Below are 17080 nucleotides of genomic sequence, written 5' to 3'. Positions count from 1 at the left end.
TCTCACAGTTCTGGAGACTAGAAGTCTGAGATCAAGGTGTCTGCAGGGTGGGTTTGTTCTGAGGCCTTTCTCTCAGGCCTGTAAATAAACAGGCTTCTTCTCTCATGATCTTTCCTGTGTTTTTCTATATCTAATCTCTTCTTCTTTAGAGACACTATTCATGCGGAATTAGGACCCACCCTAATGACTTCATTTAACCTTAATTATCTCTTTAAAGATTCTGTCTCCAAATACTGTCACATTCTGTGGCACTATGGGGTTAGCACCTCAACCTATGAATTTCTTTTTGCAGGGAGGGAGGCATAATTCGGCTCATATCACACCTCTACAGGGCTCAATATCAAATAGGTGCTCAGGAAATACCTGCTTTTTGACAGAATGGTCTACTGTTTGAAGTAGGATGTGGTGGCTGACCCCAGGGCACATAGAGACCAAGGTCAGCCTGGCTGCTGTGATATGCAGCTTACAAAGTCTACCCTGGCTCAGGCCACCACAGATGGAAGGCTGGTCCAGTGCTGGATGGTTCTGCTGCTGGAGAACTAAATTATCCTAAACCAGGATAATTAGATTGTATGTAATGTTGATTGATTTGTTAGTTCTTCTCTTTATTTCTTTGTTTTCCACTTAGCAGGTCTTGATTAATCACAGGGGAAAGAAGGAAAAGAGAGGGTTGGAATAGCCCTGGAGAAAGGGTTCCGGTGGGAAAGCCCTTCCAGGAGGCAAGTGTTCCTGGGGAGCTCTCTGAATAGGGAGGAGGAGAGGGGACACCTGGGTACACAGCTGGGTGGTAGTAAGCCTGGCTTCATGCTTGTTTACATGTGGGTGGGAGAGGGGGACAGATTACCCAGACAACTTTGAACGTAGAGCCATTCTGGCTTCTGCACAGGGAATAAAAGAACTTGAACCCATAACCCAGTGATTCACCCTTAAGATAGACTTACTGCTGATTTCAGTCCAGACTTGAACCTCCCTTCTTGTTCTTGGTTTCTGACTTCTATTTTGACTACTTATTAGTATCATCCACCTAAATGATAGTAACTGGATCCCTGGCCTGTTGTTCTGTTCCCTTTATGGTTCCTACTTTGGATCCAATTCAGTGCTAGAGTCGCCAAGCTCCAGGGTAAGGTCTCAGTCATCCTTTGCCTTAAACTCCACACATATCTTGTTTTCTTTTTTTTTTTTTTTTTTTGCCTTCTCCATATCATTTGATCTTTTTCCCCTCAGTTTTTTGTTTAGTGTCATGGATATATCTAATTTCTAATCCTAAAATCCCTGATCCATGGATTTCCTAATGGGACCAGAGTTTGCTTTCAACTCTCTAAGCTTTCCTTTTCTAAATCCCCATAAATGTTTCTATGCTACCTTTTGTCCTGTTTAGAGATCAACTTTCTATTTTCCAAAATGACAACCATTTTACGTCACTGCTTCATCGAGAATTTGCATGCCTGTTACTGGATTTAGTGAAATACACATACAGGTAAACCAGAAGGATGAAGTTACTAATCCCATGAAGTGTACTAATCCCATGAAGTGTCTAATGGGAGAAACAGGTGAACAACCAGTGAGCAGATGATATACTTAAGGTCTTTCTCAATTTTATTAGTATTTTACCAGGGAATTTCTAGAGTCATTATCAATGAATTAAAATAAAACTCTAATGATAGCTCTCTAGACTTTGCATCCTAGTAGAAGGCATACTTAGAAAAGAGGTGTGTTTTGGCTGCTCAGATCCATCTCTGGAGGCCCCACTTACCTAGGTGTGTATAAGTAATTAGCAGCTTCGCTCTCTGACTCCCTATCAGTATGGGGCAGACATGACAGGTCTGCTGCATCTGGCTTCCTGATTTCAGTCAGGCCATGCCTTCCTTGATGTGCCAAATAAGGGGGACTGAAATAGAATCCACTTGTGCTACTTGGGGGGTCTCCCTCTCCTGGCAGTTACTTCTAGGTGCTCATTTTGATTAAAATCATTAGTAAGGTGTGTTCACTCCTGATTTCATTACCCATGCATGGGACTGAAGGAAGGAATCAGTCTCCAACATTTGTTCCCCATCTCTCACTAGCATAGGAAACCGCAGCTGTCGGGTTTGAGTTTCTCACTACTTTATTAGTAAAGTTTCAGGATCCATGTCTGGTTCTCCTTTTTCATGGCCTTATATTTGAATTGTGTTATAAATAGACTTTAAAATGGTGAAAATTTCATGAGTGTTAAATACCACTCAGATGTCAAAAGGTTTTCAAATGCCTAGTCTGTGTAAACCCAGATCCAATCTATAAAACAATGTTTTCTCCCTAGACAGTCAATCCCTCCATCATTCATCCATTCATGGTTCAGATGCTGGGCACTGTGCCTCTCCTGAAGAGGTTTACTATCAAAAGAAGACAAAAAGTCAGGGTCAGGAACCTGCTGATTTTCATGTTAGACTTGTAGACAGACATTTTGCCTGCATTATCTCACCCCAATCTACAGCTAGGCATTCTTTTCACTATTCTGCAGCTGAGGACTGAGATTTAGCGAGTTTAATTGCCAAGAATTACACAGTTATTAGGTAGCAGAGCCAAGATGTAACTTAATACTGTTTGTGTCTGCTTCAAAAATTGTTTGAAGGAAGGGAAGGCTTGGGAGAAGGCAAGAAGGAAGGGTGCTTGGTGGTTGTGGACTGGCAGTTTCATTTGCATTGTCATTTTACCTAAGAATGAGGTAACACTGATTTCTTTATCAAATCATCCATCTCCACTTGCCCCAAGTCTTAGAGTCACAGCACTCAGGAGACTAAGATGACCCTTGAAGTTGGCACAACGTTTTTATTTTACGCTACTGTGTTATATACGTAACAGACAGTCACATCACCAAACAATATGGGTGTTGCTGCCAACCTGTTTCAGTAGTTTTTTCCCCTAAATCCTGCTTTTTCATAGGATTGACGATATGATTGGAAGCAACTGTGGTTCAACTGCAGTTCAGCTGAGAGTGAACAGAGAAAATTCAAGCAACCGCATTTAGCCTTACTCCTCACTTTTTTCATGAGATCTTGGAAGTCAGGGGGCAGCTATAGCCAAATCTCTGTGAGGGATGCAGGGTGAGACCACTCAGAGCCAGCTTGCCCAAAGGCTGTTCAGGGATTTGTCTGAGGGGGATGCTATGGCCTAATATCAGAAAGGACTCTACCAATTGCTACTGTGGTTCAGAGAAGGCAGAATTCTGTGTTGGCTGTGGGGTCAGGGAGAGCTTGATCTGGGCTGTAGAGGATGCTTTGGGATGGGGAAAAAAGGCAGAGTTAGCATATGGGAAATTAATATGGGGTGCTGAGAGAAACGCTTCTCTGAGAACTGGGAGTTATTTACAAGGGAGCAGAGAGATTGGAACCATGGGGAGAAGAATTTGGGAGTAAATTTTCAGAAAATGTTGAGAAATCATCAGAGTGTAGACTTGGGTTTACCAGCAGAAACTCCAAAATACTGCCAGATCAGGATCCCGTTTTTGAGTGTGTGTGATCTTGCAAATTTGTAAAGCTCTCTATGCTTTAGAAAGATCAGCAGCCTCCTTTATTTCTGTGTCCATTGTATCTAGCAAACTTATTTTAACGTCTACATGTAGATGGGACCACGGCAGGCAAGAAATTTGGGGGAGCTTGTTCAGCTTTCTTTCAGGGACTTTTTCTGAAATGATGTTGCAGGCTGTGTCTGCTCTGCAGTATGGCTTTCCTTTTCGAATTAAGTGGATTGGTTACGAAATTTATTTTGGAGATACAGTGACTGATTCATTCGGAATTAAGCAGATTTGCCTTAATTGTGGATCGTTGGTCCTACTTCAGGCTTATTAGGAGTAAGTCATTATAAAACTCATTGGCCCCAAATCAGGCTGAGCAACAGAATTTCATGGCAATCTGAAATGCAGATTCCTGGGTATTTATTGGAAAGATTTTGTTTAATAAATGATTCATCAGGTTGGGACCCACTGAAATGATCCATGTATTTCCAGAACTTGTTTGTAATTTTTTAAAAGTTTATTAAACATACAGATTTCCAAACTACTCCAGAGCTATGGAATGGAATCTCTTAGTAGAGGAACCCAGGGATCTTCATTTGTAGCAATTATCTCATATCGACAGTTTCCAGCCTCGGGTTATTGAACCTAAGACTCTCCTATCTACCTTCTCATTTCTGGCCACCACTTACCATCATTTAACCAGCAACAACCTGGGGACTTAATTCACCTAAAAGCTTACATTGGTGGCCAGTCACCATAGCCCTGCACTGTCAGAGACATGTGCTTGGGCACAAGATGCTGCTCTTCTGGCTCTGTGAGTAGACAGGGATGAGCAATCGAGAAACAGCTAACACCCAAGGGCTGTGAGGGGCCATAGAGGTCAGAACTTCATGATGGAGGATTAAGTCTCACACAAGAAATTCTCTCAATTTGGGCTATTTACACTCTTTAACTTATAGTCAAAGACTTTGCATTGTCATGAGGATTCAGTGAAGTGGGGCATGCTCACACAACTTGAAAATGTATAAGATGCTAGGATTATAATCCGGGCAAAGATTTTGCTGTGTGTATATTTTGTTTTGAATTTTTTTCCTGCAGCTGGTCTAGAGAGAATACGATACACTTTTTAAAATTCCCTGCAGACTTAGCGAACTTTCAGTAGGATCCCAGCATCGGAAGGAAAAAGATCTCAGTGTCTGGCTGGTCGTGATGCACATTCTCAACTCTCCCCCTTAATAGACACAGTGTATGCTACAGAGAGCAAAGTGTAATTTTAAGAACCTTGTAATTCTTTACAAATTAACACAGCAGATGGTGTTTATGGGAGCCACATAGTAAGGAATATTTGGGACGATGTGAGACATGTGTTCCAGGGTTTCGGCCTGCTCTCTATTTAGTTTAGTTTTTAATTGTCATGCTGCAAAAAATGCTGTTTGCCTCATAAAGTTTTCATCAGTTCCAAGTGTGAGCAAAGGCCCCATGAGGTGGTTCCATCATGGGTCAGATTCCAAGCACTCTTAGTGAGAAGGGCCTCAGAGAGGTCCCTGAGTCACCTAAGCATGAGGAGTGCCCTGTGCTTGGACCCTGGTCACTTAGCAGTGGTCTTGGGATATTGGTGCTGGGGGTGGGGAGCTGCCTGGCCTTGCAGTCTGGCTTGGGGGTGGTTTGGGAAGTTGAGAAAGAGCCCAAGTCTTGATAAGCAAAAGGGCTAACAATGAGGTTAGCAGCTCTTGATTGGGGCTTGCTAGTGTCTAAGTAGTTAAAATATTTCTTCAGTTACTTTGACTGTCCAGATAATTAAAAACAAAATATTATTCTCTCTTAGTTTCCTCATAGTGATAAGATGTAAAGTGGCCAAGACCTGTATGGTGGCTTTCCAGACAGTGCTGACCTTTTGGAGGGAAGTGTGAGAGGAAGAAGAAGGGACCATGATATAGAATGGGGGGTGGTGATGCTGAGAGGATGGGGAGAGGTGGTCCTCAAAGGCTTTGCAAGGACCAAGAAAGGTCAGATTTGATTTGGGGAGGAAAAAAGCCTTGGTCCTGAAGAGTGTAAGGAAATCTCTTTGGGGGTCCCCTGGGCATGCAGGAAGTTCCTGGCACTCCCAATCTGTGTATTTACTTTTCCCAATGTCACCAAGGAAACTTCTTCATTTTGTTCTGCTGTAAGGTTGGCAAACAGAAGCCTCCCAGATGCTCTCTGGGATGGCCTTTTTGTCCCTTAGAAGTGTCATTTCACCAAATCCATTTCTTTTTGGTATCTAGTGTCCTCAAGCTTACCTACTCCCATCTCCCACTATTTTGAAAGAAAAATTTGACAAAATCATGTACAATTTGTATGTTTCTTTTCCCAGGTATGTGCATCTTAATCCTATGCATACAATCAAAGGCTTTGATTTCTGTCTTCTTTTTGCTCACATGAGATTTGGAACAGGCAAGGAAGAGAATGAGCATACAAAGAGGTTAGGCAATACTATTACTCTACCTGTGGTGAAGATACAGCTACTCCATTTCCACCTCTGCACACAAGTAGCCTTGCCCCCAAAGATCCATATCATGTCATTGTGTCAAACAGCCAGAATACTAATTATTGCATTTATTATTATTCAATACATATTCATATGTACCTATTGATACATATTTCTAATTTGCTTGGTATCTAGTCTGTGTAAGGACTGTGAAAGAAACTTCAGTTTCAAGGAAGTGTGATTGGCTGACATCTTCTTGTCTGCTATGCACTGAATTGTGCCCCTCCAAAATTCATATAGTGAAGCCCTACCCCTAATGTGATCATATTTGGAGATGGGGCCTCTTGGAGATAATTAGGTTTAGATAAATTATTAGAGTGGGGCCCTCATGATAGGATTAGTGCCCTTTTAAGAGGGACACTAGAGAGCTTGGTTATGTCTGTTAGCGAGGAAGAGATCTCTCATCAGAGACAAAACCTGCCAGACCTTGATCTTGGCTTTCCATAATATTTCCTCCTGAATAGTGAGAAAATAAATTTATCTTGTTTAAGCCACCCAGTCTGCGGTATTTTGTTGTGTCAGCCCAAGCTGACAAATACACTGTCCTTAAACTCCTGTACTTCTAATTGGGAAGAAGGGACATATAGGCATGACAAGTTTCCGAACAATAAAGCATTGTAATAATGCATCTTATATATTTGTATTTTAGCTTTAGAGTGTGACATCTGAAATTCAATTAACAATGCAAGAGATTTGCACAATACACAGTAGTTGCCTGCACGGAAACTGGCAATGAAATAAATGACATAGGTGGCTGTAGGCACTCGGGGGAGGATGGGCTGCTGTAAGCTGGGAGAACAGGAAGGTATGATGAAGGAATTACAATATGAACTGTCTCCTGATCCATGGGCAGATGAAGCCCAGGAAGGCCAAAGCTTGGTTCCTCCACCCAGATAGACGTTCCATAAACCAAGGTAATCCTCTGTCTGTTTTCTGATTTCTGTGAACTCTCAGCAATATGGACCCAGTTATTGGCCTCTTTTCGAGATGGTGGAAAATGCCAGACTCCTGGGATCCTTTAGCTATTGATAGCTTTAACTGTAACTGAGTGGTTTGGGGAATATGCACTTAAAAATGAAGTGGAAGTTTAAATTTCATTGAAATTTAAATCGTTTAATCAGTGTGGGTATATACATGTTTGTGTGTGTGTATAAGATCAATGGAAATTTGCACTTCGTCTTGGCTACTTTCATCTCAACTGTAAAGATAAAATGGCATTTTTTAGCAGTTTGCTCAGTCCATGGTCTCTCACTGGCTTCAAAGGCATGTGTGGTTAATTAACCATGGCTCTCAGCAGTCACCCAAGCTTGACAGCTGGGGGAAGGGGAGCTCTGATGAAAACTGTCTTCTAGGCAGTGTTGCCTGACAGATAATCACTGAGGGCTACACCTGTGTTGATAAAATAAATCAAGGAGCAAGAATTGTAACATTACACAGGTGCCAACCACTTCCTATGGCTTTGATCAGCAAATTGTGAAGTGGGTGAAATTTATTTTTAGGACCCCACATTTTCCAAATAATTCATCCCTTTCATACCTACCTCCTATCCCCAGGGGCCTACTTGGACCGTCCATCCTTCTCTCCACAAACAAGTGGATAGAAGTCCTTCCGGAGCACTTCTTAGGAGTTTTATGCTGAGTCCTCCAGGAGAAAATAAAATTCACTATCCACAAAAAGCTTGGATTCTACTCTGCAGGAACGTGAAAACTTGAAAAACAATGCAGGATGGTCTGTTGTTAACATCCACATTATTTGGCACAGTACCTAATAGAAGGATATGGTCAGAGGAGAGGAAGGTCTTCAGGGGCCAGGTCAGTCTAGAAACACTCCCTGGAGGAGGATTTTAAGCTGTTGCTTGAAGAATGGGTACATCCTGCTTAGGCAAATGGTTGAAGGGAGAATGACATCTTTCAACAAGGCACCAACATGAGGCAGAAAGTATGTGAGTTGTTGAGAAGGAACAAATTGACTAGAGGTGTGGGCAACTACAAGAAGGAGGTCAAATTAAGAAGTCTTAAAATATAGGCTCAAAAGTTTACTAGGAAGGAGGGATGCAGTAAGAACTAAATGGGAACTGAGAGGAATATTGTGCCAAGGAAGTGAAAGCTTGGTCTCAACAGGCCATAATGAGGATGATGAGGGAGGCTGGTGTGGTGTTGAAGATGTACACTGGGGTAGCTGGGTGTCATGAGTGGAGGGATTTGAGGAACAGCAGGAATCCTAGAGACTTGTTGATGGACAAATTCTCAAGTTTAGTGAATGATCAGATTTAGGGGAGAAATATTATATTAGGATTTAGAGCTTGGGCAGTGATTAGTGCAGGGAAAAACTCTGTAGGTGAAACCAAGGCCTGAGCTCCCTTGGTTCTCTGAGCTGTGTACATGGGGTACTTGCTGGGGTTTCCCTGTCTTCCATGCTGCCTTCAAATAGTTTGGTCTCGTAGTTTAAGGTCTCTGATTTAGTCAGACCTCTTTGGTTGTAAGTGACAGAAATCCAACATCAACAAACGTGGGGGAATTGGTTAACTTGTGACACTAGGAAATCCACTGATAGATACTAATGGATTTAGGTACAGCTGGATTCAGGAACCCATGTGTTTCATTCACTGATATAATACAATTTGTTAAGTGTCTATTATGTGCCAGGCAAAGCTCCAGGCTGCCAGATATAATGATAGGTAAAGCCCTGACTGTACCCTCATGGAGCTTTATTTTTACAAGTTTAGTATATAATGGAAACTATGAACCAGTTTGTTTTGACTCCAAAAACTGACTTCCCTTCCCCTTCTCTTCCTTTCCTTCCCCTTTCCTTCTGTTTCCTTTCCCTAGCATCTCATCTCTTTTCAGACCCAAATTAATCTCTCATCTCTCTCTCTCTCCCCCTCTCTCTCTCTCCTTCCCTCCCCTCCCCCCACCTCCCAGCTATGCTTTCTTTTTATGGCATCTGTTTTGAAAGACTCCCTAACTAGCTCAAGGTGTATCTGCTGCCAGTTTATCAATCCCAGTGCAGAAAAATATGCCTCCTTCTTAATAATTTTTCCTACCACCTTATAGCTGAATCTCACTGGTTCGGGTGTTATCCTGAGTTTATCCCTGGGCCAGAACTCCTTGGTTGAGAGTCAGAAGGAAAAATTAGAGGGTTTACCAAAAAAAACATGAGGTTGCTGGGAGAATGAAAACAAATAGTGACGTGCCCTGAGCTCACTGAGTCAGGCCTTCTCTGTGCACCGCCTGATGTGTGTACTAACATTGCTATGCTAGTAGGTATGGTCTGGGAGTTTCACAAATAATGCCATCCTGCTGTTTTAACCTTCTATATTGATGATTCTTTCCTTGAGCATTGATGAGGCCTGGCAGAGAAATGTCAGGCACATGTTTGCCTTGACACACTTTCATCAGTTTTTCCCTTTCTACTTTTATCCTCCCACCCCTATCTCAGAGTCCAGGAAAGCTGAGTTTTTACGTGATCAAAGTATCCTGATCGTGGGTTTGATTTGCGGCTGATGCTAAACTTTTATCCATTCTAAAGAGATATTGCCCATTTATTTTCTAAGAGAAATGTCCATAGCTAGTGAAAAGGAAATATTTAGAAAGGTTCACATTCTCAGACTGTGATTGACACCGAATATAAAGGTATTATGAAACATTCAAATTTTTGGTGCTATTTGTAATAAGAATATGATTTCTACATGCAGCGTTTGAGGGTAGATGGTCAACCCTCCAAATATGATAGGGTGACTGCTAGATCGATGGATAATTTTTTCTCCTCCCTCCTGTTGTCTAAATCATAGGTTTAAATGACAGGAAAATGTGTGGGAGATGGAGTGCATGGCACATTATTGCTTTCTGCTGTTCTGATGATTTTGACTTCCATCTCTTTCAAATGACAACAATTTGAAGACTGGGCATTTGATTAGCTTCCCATGCATTCAGCATAGTAGAGTCATCGCTATACAGTATTTTGAAGATTTCTCATACATTCAATCAAGTTTGCAGGTACTGTTGAGGGAAAGGAAAAAGTGATAGACATTTGCTTTCTTACAGCCATTTCCCACATATTAATATTGTTCCCGGAAACTAACATGAAACCACAGATCTGATGGAAGCACTGAGATAGTAGATTTATATCCTCAGGGCCTCCATGAGTGACTCCTTGTACTGAATTGTGTGTTTAATGTGGAATGAGGGTCTGGGATGGGGAACAGCCTTTAAACAAATACACAGTCAATTTCAGAAATTTAAAAATTACTATTCCTTACTTTTTTGTTTTATAAATTAGGGAGTTGTGAACTCTTCAGCATACAATTTAAATATACTGCATATTTCTTCAGTGTTTCAGAAGGGATGATGGATATTTAATAAAAGGGAGAGAGAGAAAGAAGAAAAATGAAGACACTCTTCTGATAAGTAGAAGGGCTTTTATTTCGCCAAAGGACAAAGGATAGTTTTATTTAAAAAATGAACTAAGATATTGTCTTTTTCCTGGAGAATGATTGTGAAAAATCAAAATTTCAATTAATGGCCTCCATCATTTTTGTGTAGGATTAAACTGAAAATATGAAAGTCTTCTCGACAGCATCTAATACTTTGGCAAACTGGACTTGAATTTAGAGCCAGAGGCTGGGAGAATAGAGGACCCCCTATAAAAAGCCAAATCAGGAAATTCATTCCCTTCCCTCTCATCAATTCAAGCTGCGGTTCTACCCCAAATGTGTTTTGTAAAATAGAGCCCAGCGACTAAAACAAATAAAGTTTAATAAACACGCACCTCCCTAGCACAACAGATGGCAACTAGGAAAGCTGCCTGAAGCAGTGTGAGAGATTGCTTGCACCTGTCTTCTTTTTTTTTTAATAATGATATTTATTAAATGGCTATCTCTATTGCAGACTCGTTCTCTGTAGGTAAAGATAAAGAAGTCAAGTAGGGAGCAGTCTGAGAAAGGCACACAGGGTCTGCAGACAACATGTGATAGGGCAGATACACCTCAAACCGAGATTTTTTTTGATAGACTTTGAAAAGAAACATGAAACTCTATAAAATCACAGAATCCTAGGATTTTAGAGATGCGAGACGGTTTAGACATGGAATGGAAATGGCCCTGGGCTGGAAGTCCGGAGATCCTGGTCAGACACTAGTGAGCCACGTGATCAGTGATTTTATCTTTCTGGGTTTTGCTCTTTTCATCTTTGAGAGGAATGAGGGCGTGAGGAAGGAGAAGAAATTGATTTAGTTACCTCTGCTGGGTCAGGTACTGTGCTACATGCTCCAGATCCTATCTCTTTTATGTTCACAATAATCCCCAAAGCAAGCATTTATCCACAGTTTAGAGATAAGAATACCCCGACTGACAGCCAATTCTAGCCCATTCTGCAGTACCGTGATAGCCTCCCTACAAGGGAAGCGTGGTGACATGTTCGGGCTCCCCCACTTCCTGGGGTCTGTCACTCATCTCCGGCCCCTCCATTGGACAGATGATAAGTCTGGAGTGTAGAGAAGTTGCCAAATCACTTAGGTAGTTATTGGCAGAGAGTGCTTATAACTGCTTTTCATTTCCCTCTGTTCAGCAAAGGCAGGGAATAAAGGGATGACTGGCTAAAGACCACACACTTTTGTTTACTAGGTGATGGTGTGAAAATGAAGACGGAGATCTCTCTTCACTTCAGTTTGTTAAACAATTTTTAGTTTTAGAGCCTGGAGGGTCAGGGAGGGAGAGTTTAGGTTAGGCTTCTGGTTGATTCCCTGGGAACTAGAATTTGCTCAAGATGATCAAATCTTTAGTTATTTAACAAATACATCCAACAACCTACTGTGTAAAAGACATTCATCTGGAGTTTCTGACCCTTATTTCACCTCTTAGAATAACCCAGACTAGTCGTTTAAAATGAACCACCCAGAATATTCCTTCCTTAAACAGAAATAGCTCTTCTTTAGGAATTCTAGTCTTTGGCAAGGTTTTCATATATTATCTGCCTGAGTGGAGAAAGTCGAAGTCCAGGTGATCTAAAAATAGTTTCTGTGTAGTTTTCAAAGCAGTACTTTCATTTTTTTCCACAGTAGAAATACTTTCCTAATTACCCTGAATACTGTTAATGCCTTTTATTGTTTCCTGCACATTGACACCTTGATTGATTTTCCTGCTAACCTGGTGAAGAAGATAGGGCATATATTATGCTATCCACTGTGCTTATGAAAAAACTCAGACGTAAAAAATGAGCAAATCTTTAGGCCAAGATCACATAACCTAATAACGAAGGGCTGACACTAGGAGGCAGGAGTCTTTCTTTGTTCGGTCTCTCTCAATGATTAGCTTCCTGTCCAATTTAGGTTGTTAATTTAAAAGTATTTCTACCTGGGGTCATACCAGAGCACAGGAAAATATGGAGTCATGGGCTGCTAGTCCCCATTTACTACGTAAATCTGAGCATGGAGGGGTTACTAGCATGGTTGCTGTGCCCCTACCTTATTTAAAAAAAAATCAGTGCTAACAAAGGGCCAGTGGATGGATGATTTCAGCTGATGACCCCAGTTTCCTAAGCTCTAGTCCCAGCCTTACCTCTCTAAACCATGAAAACAAAGATGGCACCCAAGTCAACTGCAGTTATTTGAATTGCTTTCAGCCAAAGATTTGAAAGCTCAAGACACCAGATCACAAATATTATACAAAGAGAATCCCAACAACACAGGGACCTGGAATGCTAATGTCACCGGAGATGCTCTGAGCTTGCAGATCAAACTATAGTTGGCTGTAATCATACTATATAATACATACTATATATAAAGAAGCTCCTATAAAAATAACATGTCTCTACAGCTAGTCAAACCAATCCCTTCACATCGTGGAGAAAAGGCTGCCCCATTCCACTCACTGTCCTCCCAGTACCTGCCTTGCTCTTTCTTCTCTTGATGCTACTTTGGCCCTCCCTCTTTCCTATTCGAATTTTGCCCAGGACTTAAGGTCTACCTAAATCTTCCCATCCCTCTGTGAGATTACTGACTTCCCAAATGCAGCATCTCCTTCCTCTTTGGAGCATCTTATTTAGCCCTGTAGGGAGTTAGTCTCTCTGTGGAGTTGTTAGTCTTGTTGCTCTCACATTGGGGTCACCCCCTGGATTAGGAGCTCCTCGAGTGTGAGAATGTGACTCTCGCTTTTTGTGCATCCCCTGCACCCCCCTACCACCGCCCCCCGGTGACCAACATGATGCCTCACATCTCTGGGACATGTGCTATACAGTTGCTGGTTATTGATGCCAGATGGGATACAGAATCCCATGTTGCCCAGCTATTCACAGAATGTGTGTCTGTAACCACCCTACTTACAATTTTGAGCATCCCCATTACCCCTGGTGGTAGGGTTGCTGGATTTAGCACATAAAATTATAGGACACCCAGTTAAATTTGAAATTTAAGTAAACAATGGTATTATTTTTAGTATAAATATATCCCCTATTTATTTATTTATTTATTTATTTATTTATTTTGCGGTACGCAGGGCTCTCACTGCTGTGGCCTCTCCCGTGAGGAGCACAGGCTCCGGACACGCAGGCCCAGCAGCCATGGGCCATGGGCCCAGCCGCTCCACGGCACGTGGGATTCTCCCGGACCGGGGCACGAACCTGTATCCCCCGCACCAGCAGGCGGATCCCCAACCACTGCACCACCAGGGAAGCCCCCTCCCCTAATTTTTTAAAGTTTAAAATTTAAAAATGTTATCTGACCTGTACTTGCGTGACAAACCTTACTGGCCTCACCTAATCCTGGCCCTGTCAGAGCTTGGCTTTATTTAAAGTTTTGATACTTGTCCAGCATGGATTTTTTGGCATTAATTTTGAGTTTTCAAACTATTGCATTAAACTATTGTTTACCTTGATTCCTGAGTTCTTTGATGACCCCTTACATTTTATACCTGAGGCAAGTGCCTCACTCCTCTCACTCTGGTCCCAGGTCCTCTATCATCCTCATGGTCTCCTTTCTAAATGGAGATAATGATATGTCACTGGCAGGATGCAATGAGCCCTGTCTGACACAGTATTTATTCAGTAATTATTTTGTGTATTCACACTGTCTTGACTTTTTTTACATTGGAAAGTTCAGTGACCCAGTCTGCTTCTCTCATAGTCACATTTTAAAACAAACTCACAATTGTTCATTTTTCAAGGTAAGTTTTTAATTACTCTCCTATATGGAAAGGGCTTGAGAAATCTATGGTTCCAGAATGATTGTGGTCTAGACCCCCGTAAAAGTGCCCATATTCTGAAGGCAGACGTCCTATTTGCAAAGAGGAAACCAAAGAGAAAAGAAACAGCTCTGGCTGCTAAGCTGGTGTCACACCTGACTATGGAGAGCCAGGGCGCTGAAGTCCCACTCGCTATGTGACGGCAGTCCTCGGAAGATTAAGCAGCACATCATTCTTCTCCATATACTTTTGTTTCCTTTTAGCTAATTGTATGCTGATATTTCAAAGTTGTAAATGTCGGTCACTTCATTTTAAGCTCTTTCTACTTACAAAACTTCAGAGTGTACATCTGAGCGGGTCAGCATTTGAGTTTAGGGAGTGGAAAAATGGTGATGGGGATTTGTAGGTTTTTTTTTCTTTTTTGAAAGGATTCTCTTTATTCTTTTATTTTATTTTTTTATTTTTTTATTTTTTTACATCTTTATTGGGGTATAATTGCTTTACAATGGTGTGTTAGTTTCTGCTTTATAACAAAGTGAATCAGTCATACATAAACATATGTTCCCATATGTCTTCCCTGTTGCGTCTCCCTCCCTCCCACCCTCCCCATCCCACCCCTCCAGGCTGTCACAAAGCACCGAGCCAATATCCCTGTGCCATGCGGCTGCTTCCCACTAGCTATCTACCTTACTGCGTTTGTTAGTGTGTATATGCCCATGACTCTCTCTCGCCCTGTCACAGCTCACCCTTCCCCCTCCCCATAACCTCAAGTCCGTTCTCTAAGAGGTCTGCGTCTTTATTCCTGCTTTACCCCTAGGTTTTTCATGACATTTTTTTTTCTTAAATTCCATATATATGTGTTAGCATACGGTATTTGTCTCTCTCTTTCTGACTTACTTCACTCTGTATGACAGACTCTAGGTCTATCCACCTCATTACAAATAGCTCAATTTCGTTTCTTTTTATGGCTGAGTAATATTCCATTGTATATATGTGCCACATCTTCTTTATCCATTCATCCGATGACGGGCACTTAGGTTGTTTCATTTGTAGGTTTTAAATGATTAAAAATATGTACATATGACCTGGCTTTGGCTTTTTCATGAAAAATCCTATAGGATGACACATCGACCATTCATTCAGGAAAAATTGATTAATTAAGCAAGTTGTAGAAAAGAGTGACTGCTTTAAATCTAGGTATATGTAAATCAGTTGTGTATGTAACAGCCTTATGCATCCAGGATTTTGCCATTGGAAGAGAACATTTGGGAATCTGTCCGATGTTAATTTCCATGGATCCTCGAAACACATTATCCCATGAGGCACAATTTATGACCTGGGATCTCATTTCATCATATACACAAATTACTGCAGAGACCTACTTGGTTTTACAGAGTCTGAGTATGGAGCAAGAATTGGCCTGCCACTAGGACCATAAATAAATAGATCTGTAGGGTGTTTGACTAACATTTAGATAATTTAATAGATTTGACAAAGATTCTGAGAACAATTTTCTTCTCAGAGGAAGATAATGCCATCCATAAAGTTATGTAGAGCTTTTTATCCATGGGACTCTTGTTGCTGTTGTGGTTTTAAAAAGATAATGGAGGTTCTGTTTGGTTTGGTTTTAATTGTGTTACTACAGCAATGAAAAAAATAGAAAAACAAAAGGGAAAACAGAAACTAGTCAAACTTCCAAACTTCCACTGAATAATTTATCAAGATTATTACTATTATTATCTTTTGCCTTTGCCTCTGCTTGTTACAGTCATAAGGGAAATTTTCCTCGTGACCTCAAGCTGTGGGTTCCTTATTATCATGTTTAGCATTCCACTGCATGGCAGAACAAAGATTAAAACACTGTTTTCTAGTAAAACATCTCTTTTGATTTTGATACAGAAGTTACAAAAAGGCTTGTGATATATTGGTATAAAGTTCTGAATTCTGATCATTTACCTTAACTTTCTTTTCTAATTTAGTTTTTATCTCAATCATATTCTATTCAGAAGTGTGCTTACATAATAGAAAAACACAAAACCTTTGTGTTTGAAGGCAATAACAAAACATCCTTGTGTTTACTTAATTGCTGAATGTCTGGAGAAGGGAAGAAAACATAGATCTGCATGGAGTTGAATATGGACATACATGTAACCATCTTGAGAATGTATTTATTTCATCAATTTTTACTACAGAGAAAATCAACTTTAGAGACCAAGTTGTATTAGCTGTGTATTGAAGAGAACTTTTTTTTTTTTTTTTTTTTGTGGTATGCGGGCCTCTCGCTGTCGCGGCCTCTCCCATTGTGGCGGAGCACAGGCTCTGGACGTGCAGGCTCAGCGGCCATGGCTCACGGACACAGCCTCTCCGCGGCATGTGGGATCTTCCAGGACCGGGGCATGAACCCGTGTCCCCTGCATCGGCAGGCGGACTCTCAACCACTGCGCCACCAGGGAAGCCCGAAGAGAATCATTTTTAAAAAATGGCTTGAACTCTACAACTCAAGTGTGTTTCTGAATTTTTTTAACCTTTAATGTCACTAACATTAAATTTTTCTAAATCGGAAATTATTTCTCTTTTTTTAATAGACTGGAAGAAAAGAAAAAGGAGATCCTCTAAACATTGCAATTGATAAGATGACCAAGAAAACAAGGGATCTAAGGAGACAGGTACTGTTTTTGTTTTTATTTTAAGTTCATGGTACTTAGTGGTGGTTTACTGAGAATGTCCTTTCTCAGGGTGCTGTGTTAGAGCTGATGTTCAGCTTGCTATTCTTTATAACATCTACATATACACAGAAACTTTTCATCAACAACTTAGAGTCTGCTTAACGGAGAGATGTGACAGGTGCAAAGGGTGTGGTGATGAAAATAATCCCTGAGGTGAGGGAAGG

At 41.1% G+C, this 17080-nt stretch overlaps 1 protein-coding gene across 1 annotated transcript in view; it reads left to right on the top strand.

The window, feature by feature from the left end:
* Positions 1-17080, top strand: part of CTNNA2 (catenin alpha 2) — a 1202879-nt gene that overhangs the window by 921186 nt on the left and 264613 nt on the right. The window contains exon 8 of the mRNA XM_060168603.1: positions 16776-16856. Within this exon, the coding sequence (XP_060024586.1) occupies positions 16776-16856 (81 nt within the window). The remainder of the gene's footprint in view (positions 1-16775; positions 16857-17080) is intronic.

This window comes from Lagenorhynchus albirostris, chromosome 13, assembly GCF_949774975.1.
Source record: "Lagenorhynchus albirostris chromosome 13, mLagAlb1.1, whole genome shotgun sequence".
Taxonomy (NCBI): Eukaryota; Metazoa; Chordata; class Mammalia; order Artiodactyla; family Delphinidae; genus Lagenorhynchus; species Lagenorhynchus albirostris.
Note: the sequence above shows the minus strand (reverse complement) of the source record. Positions and strands in the feature narration are given on the sequence as shown.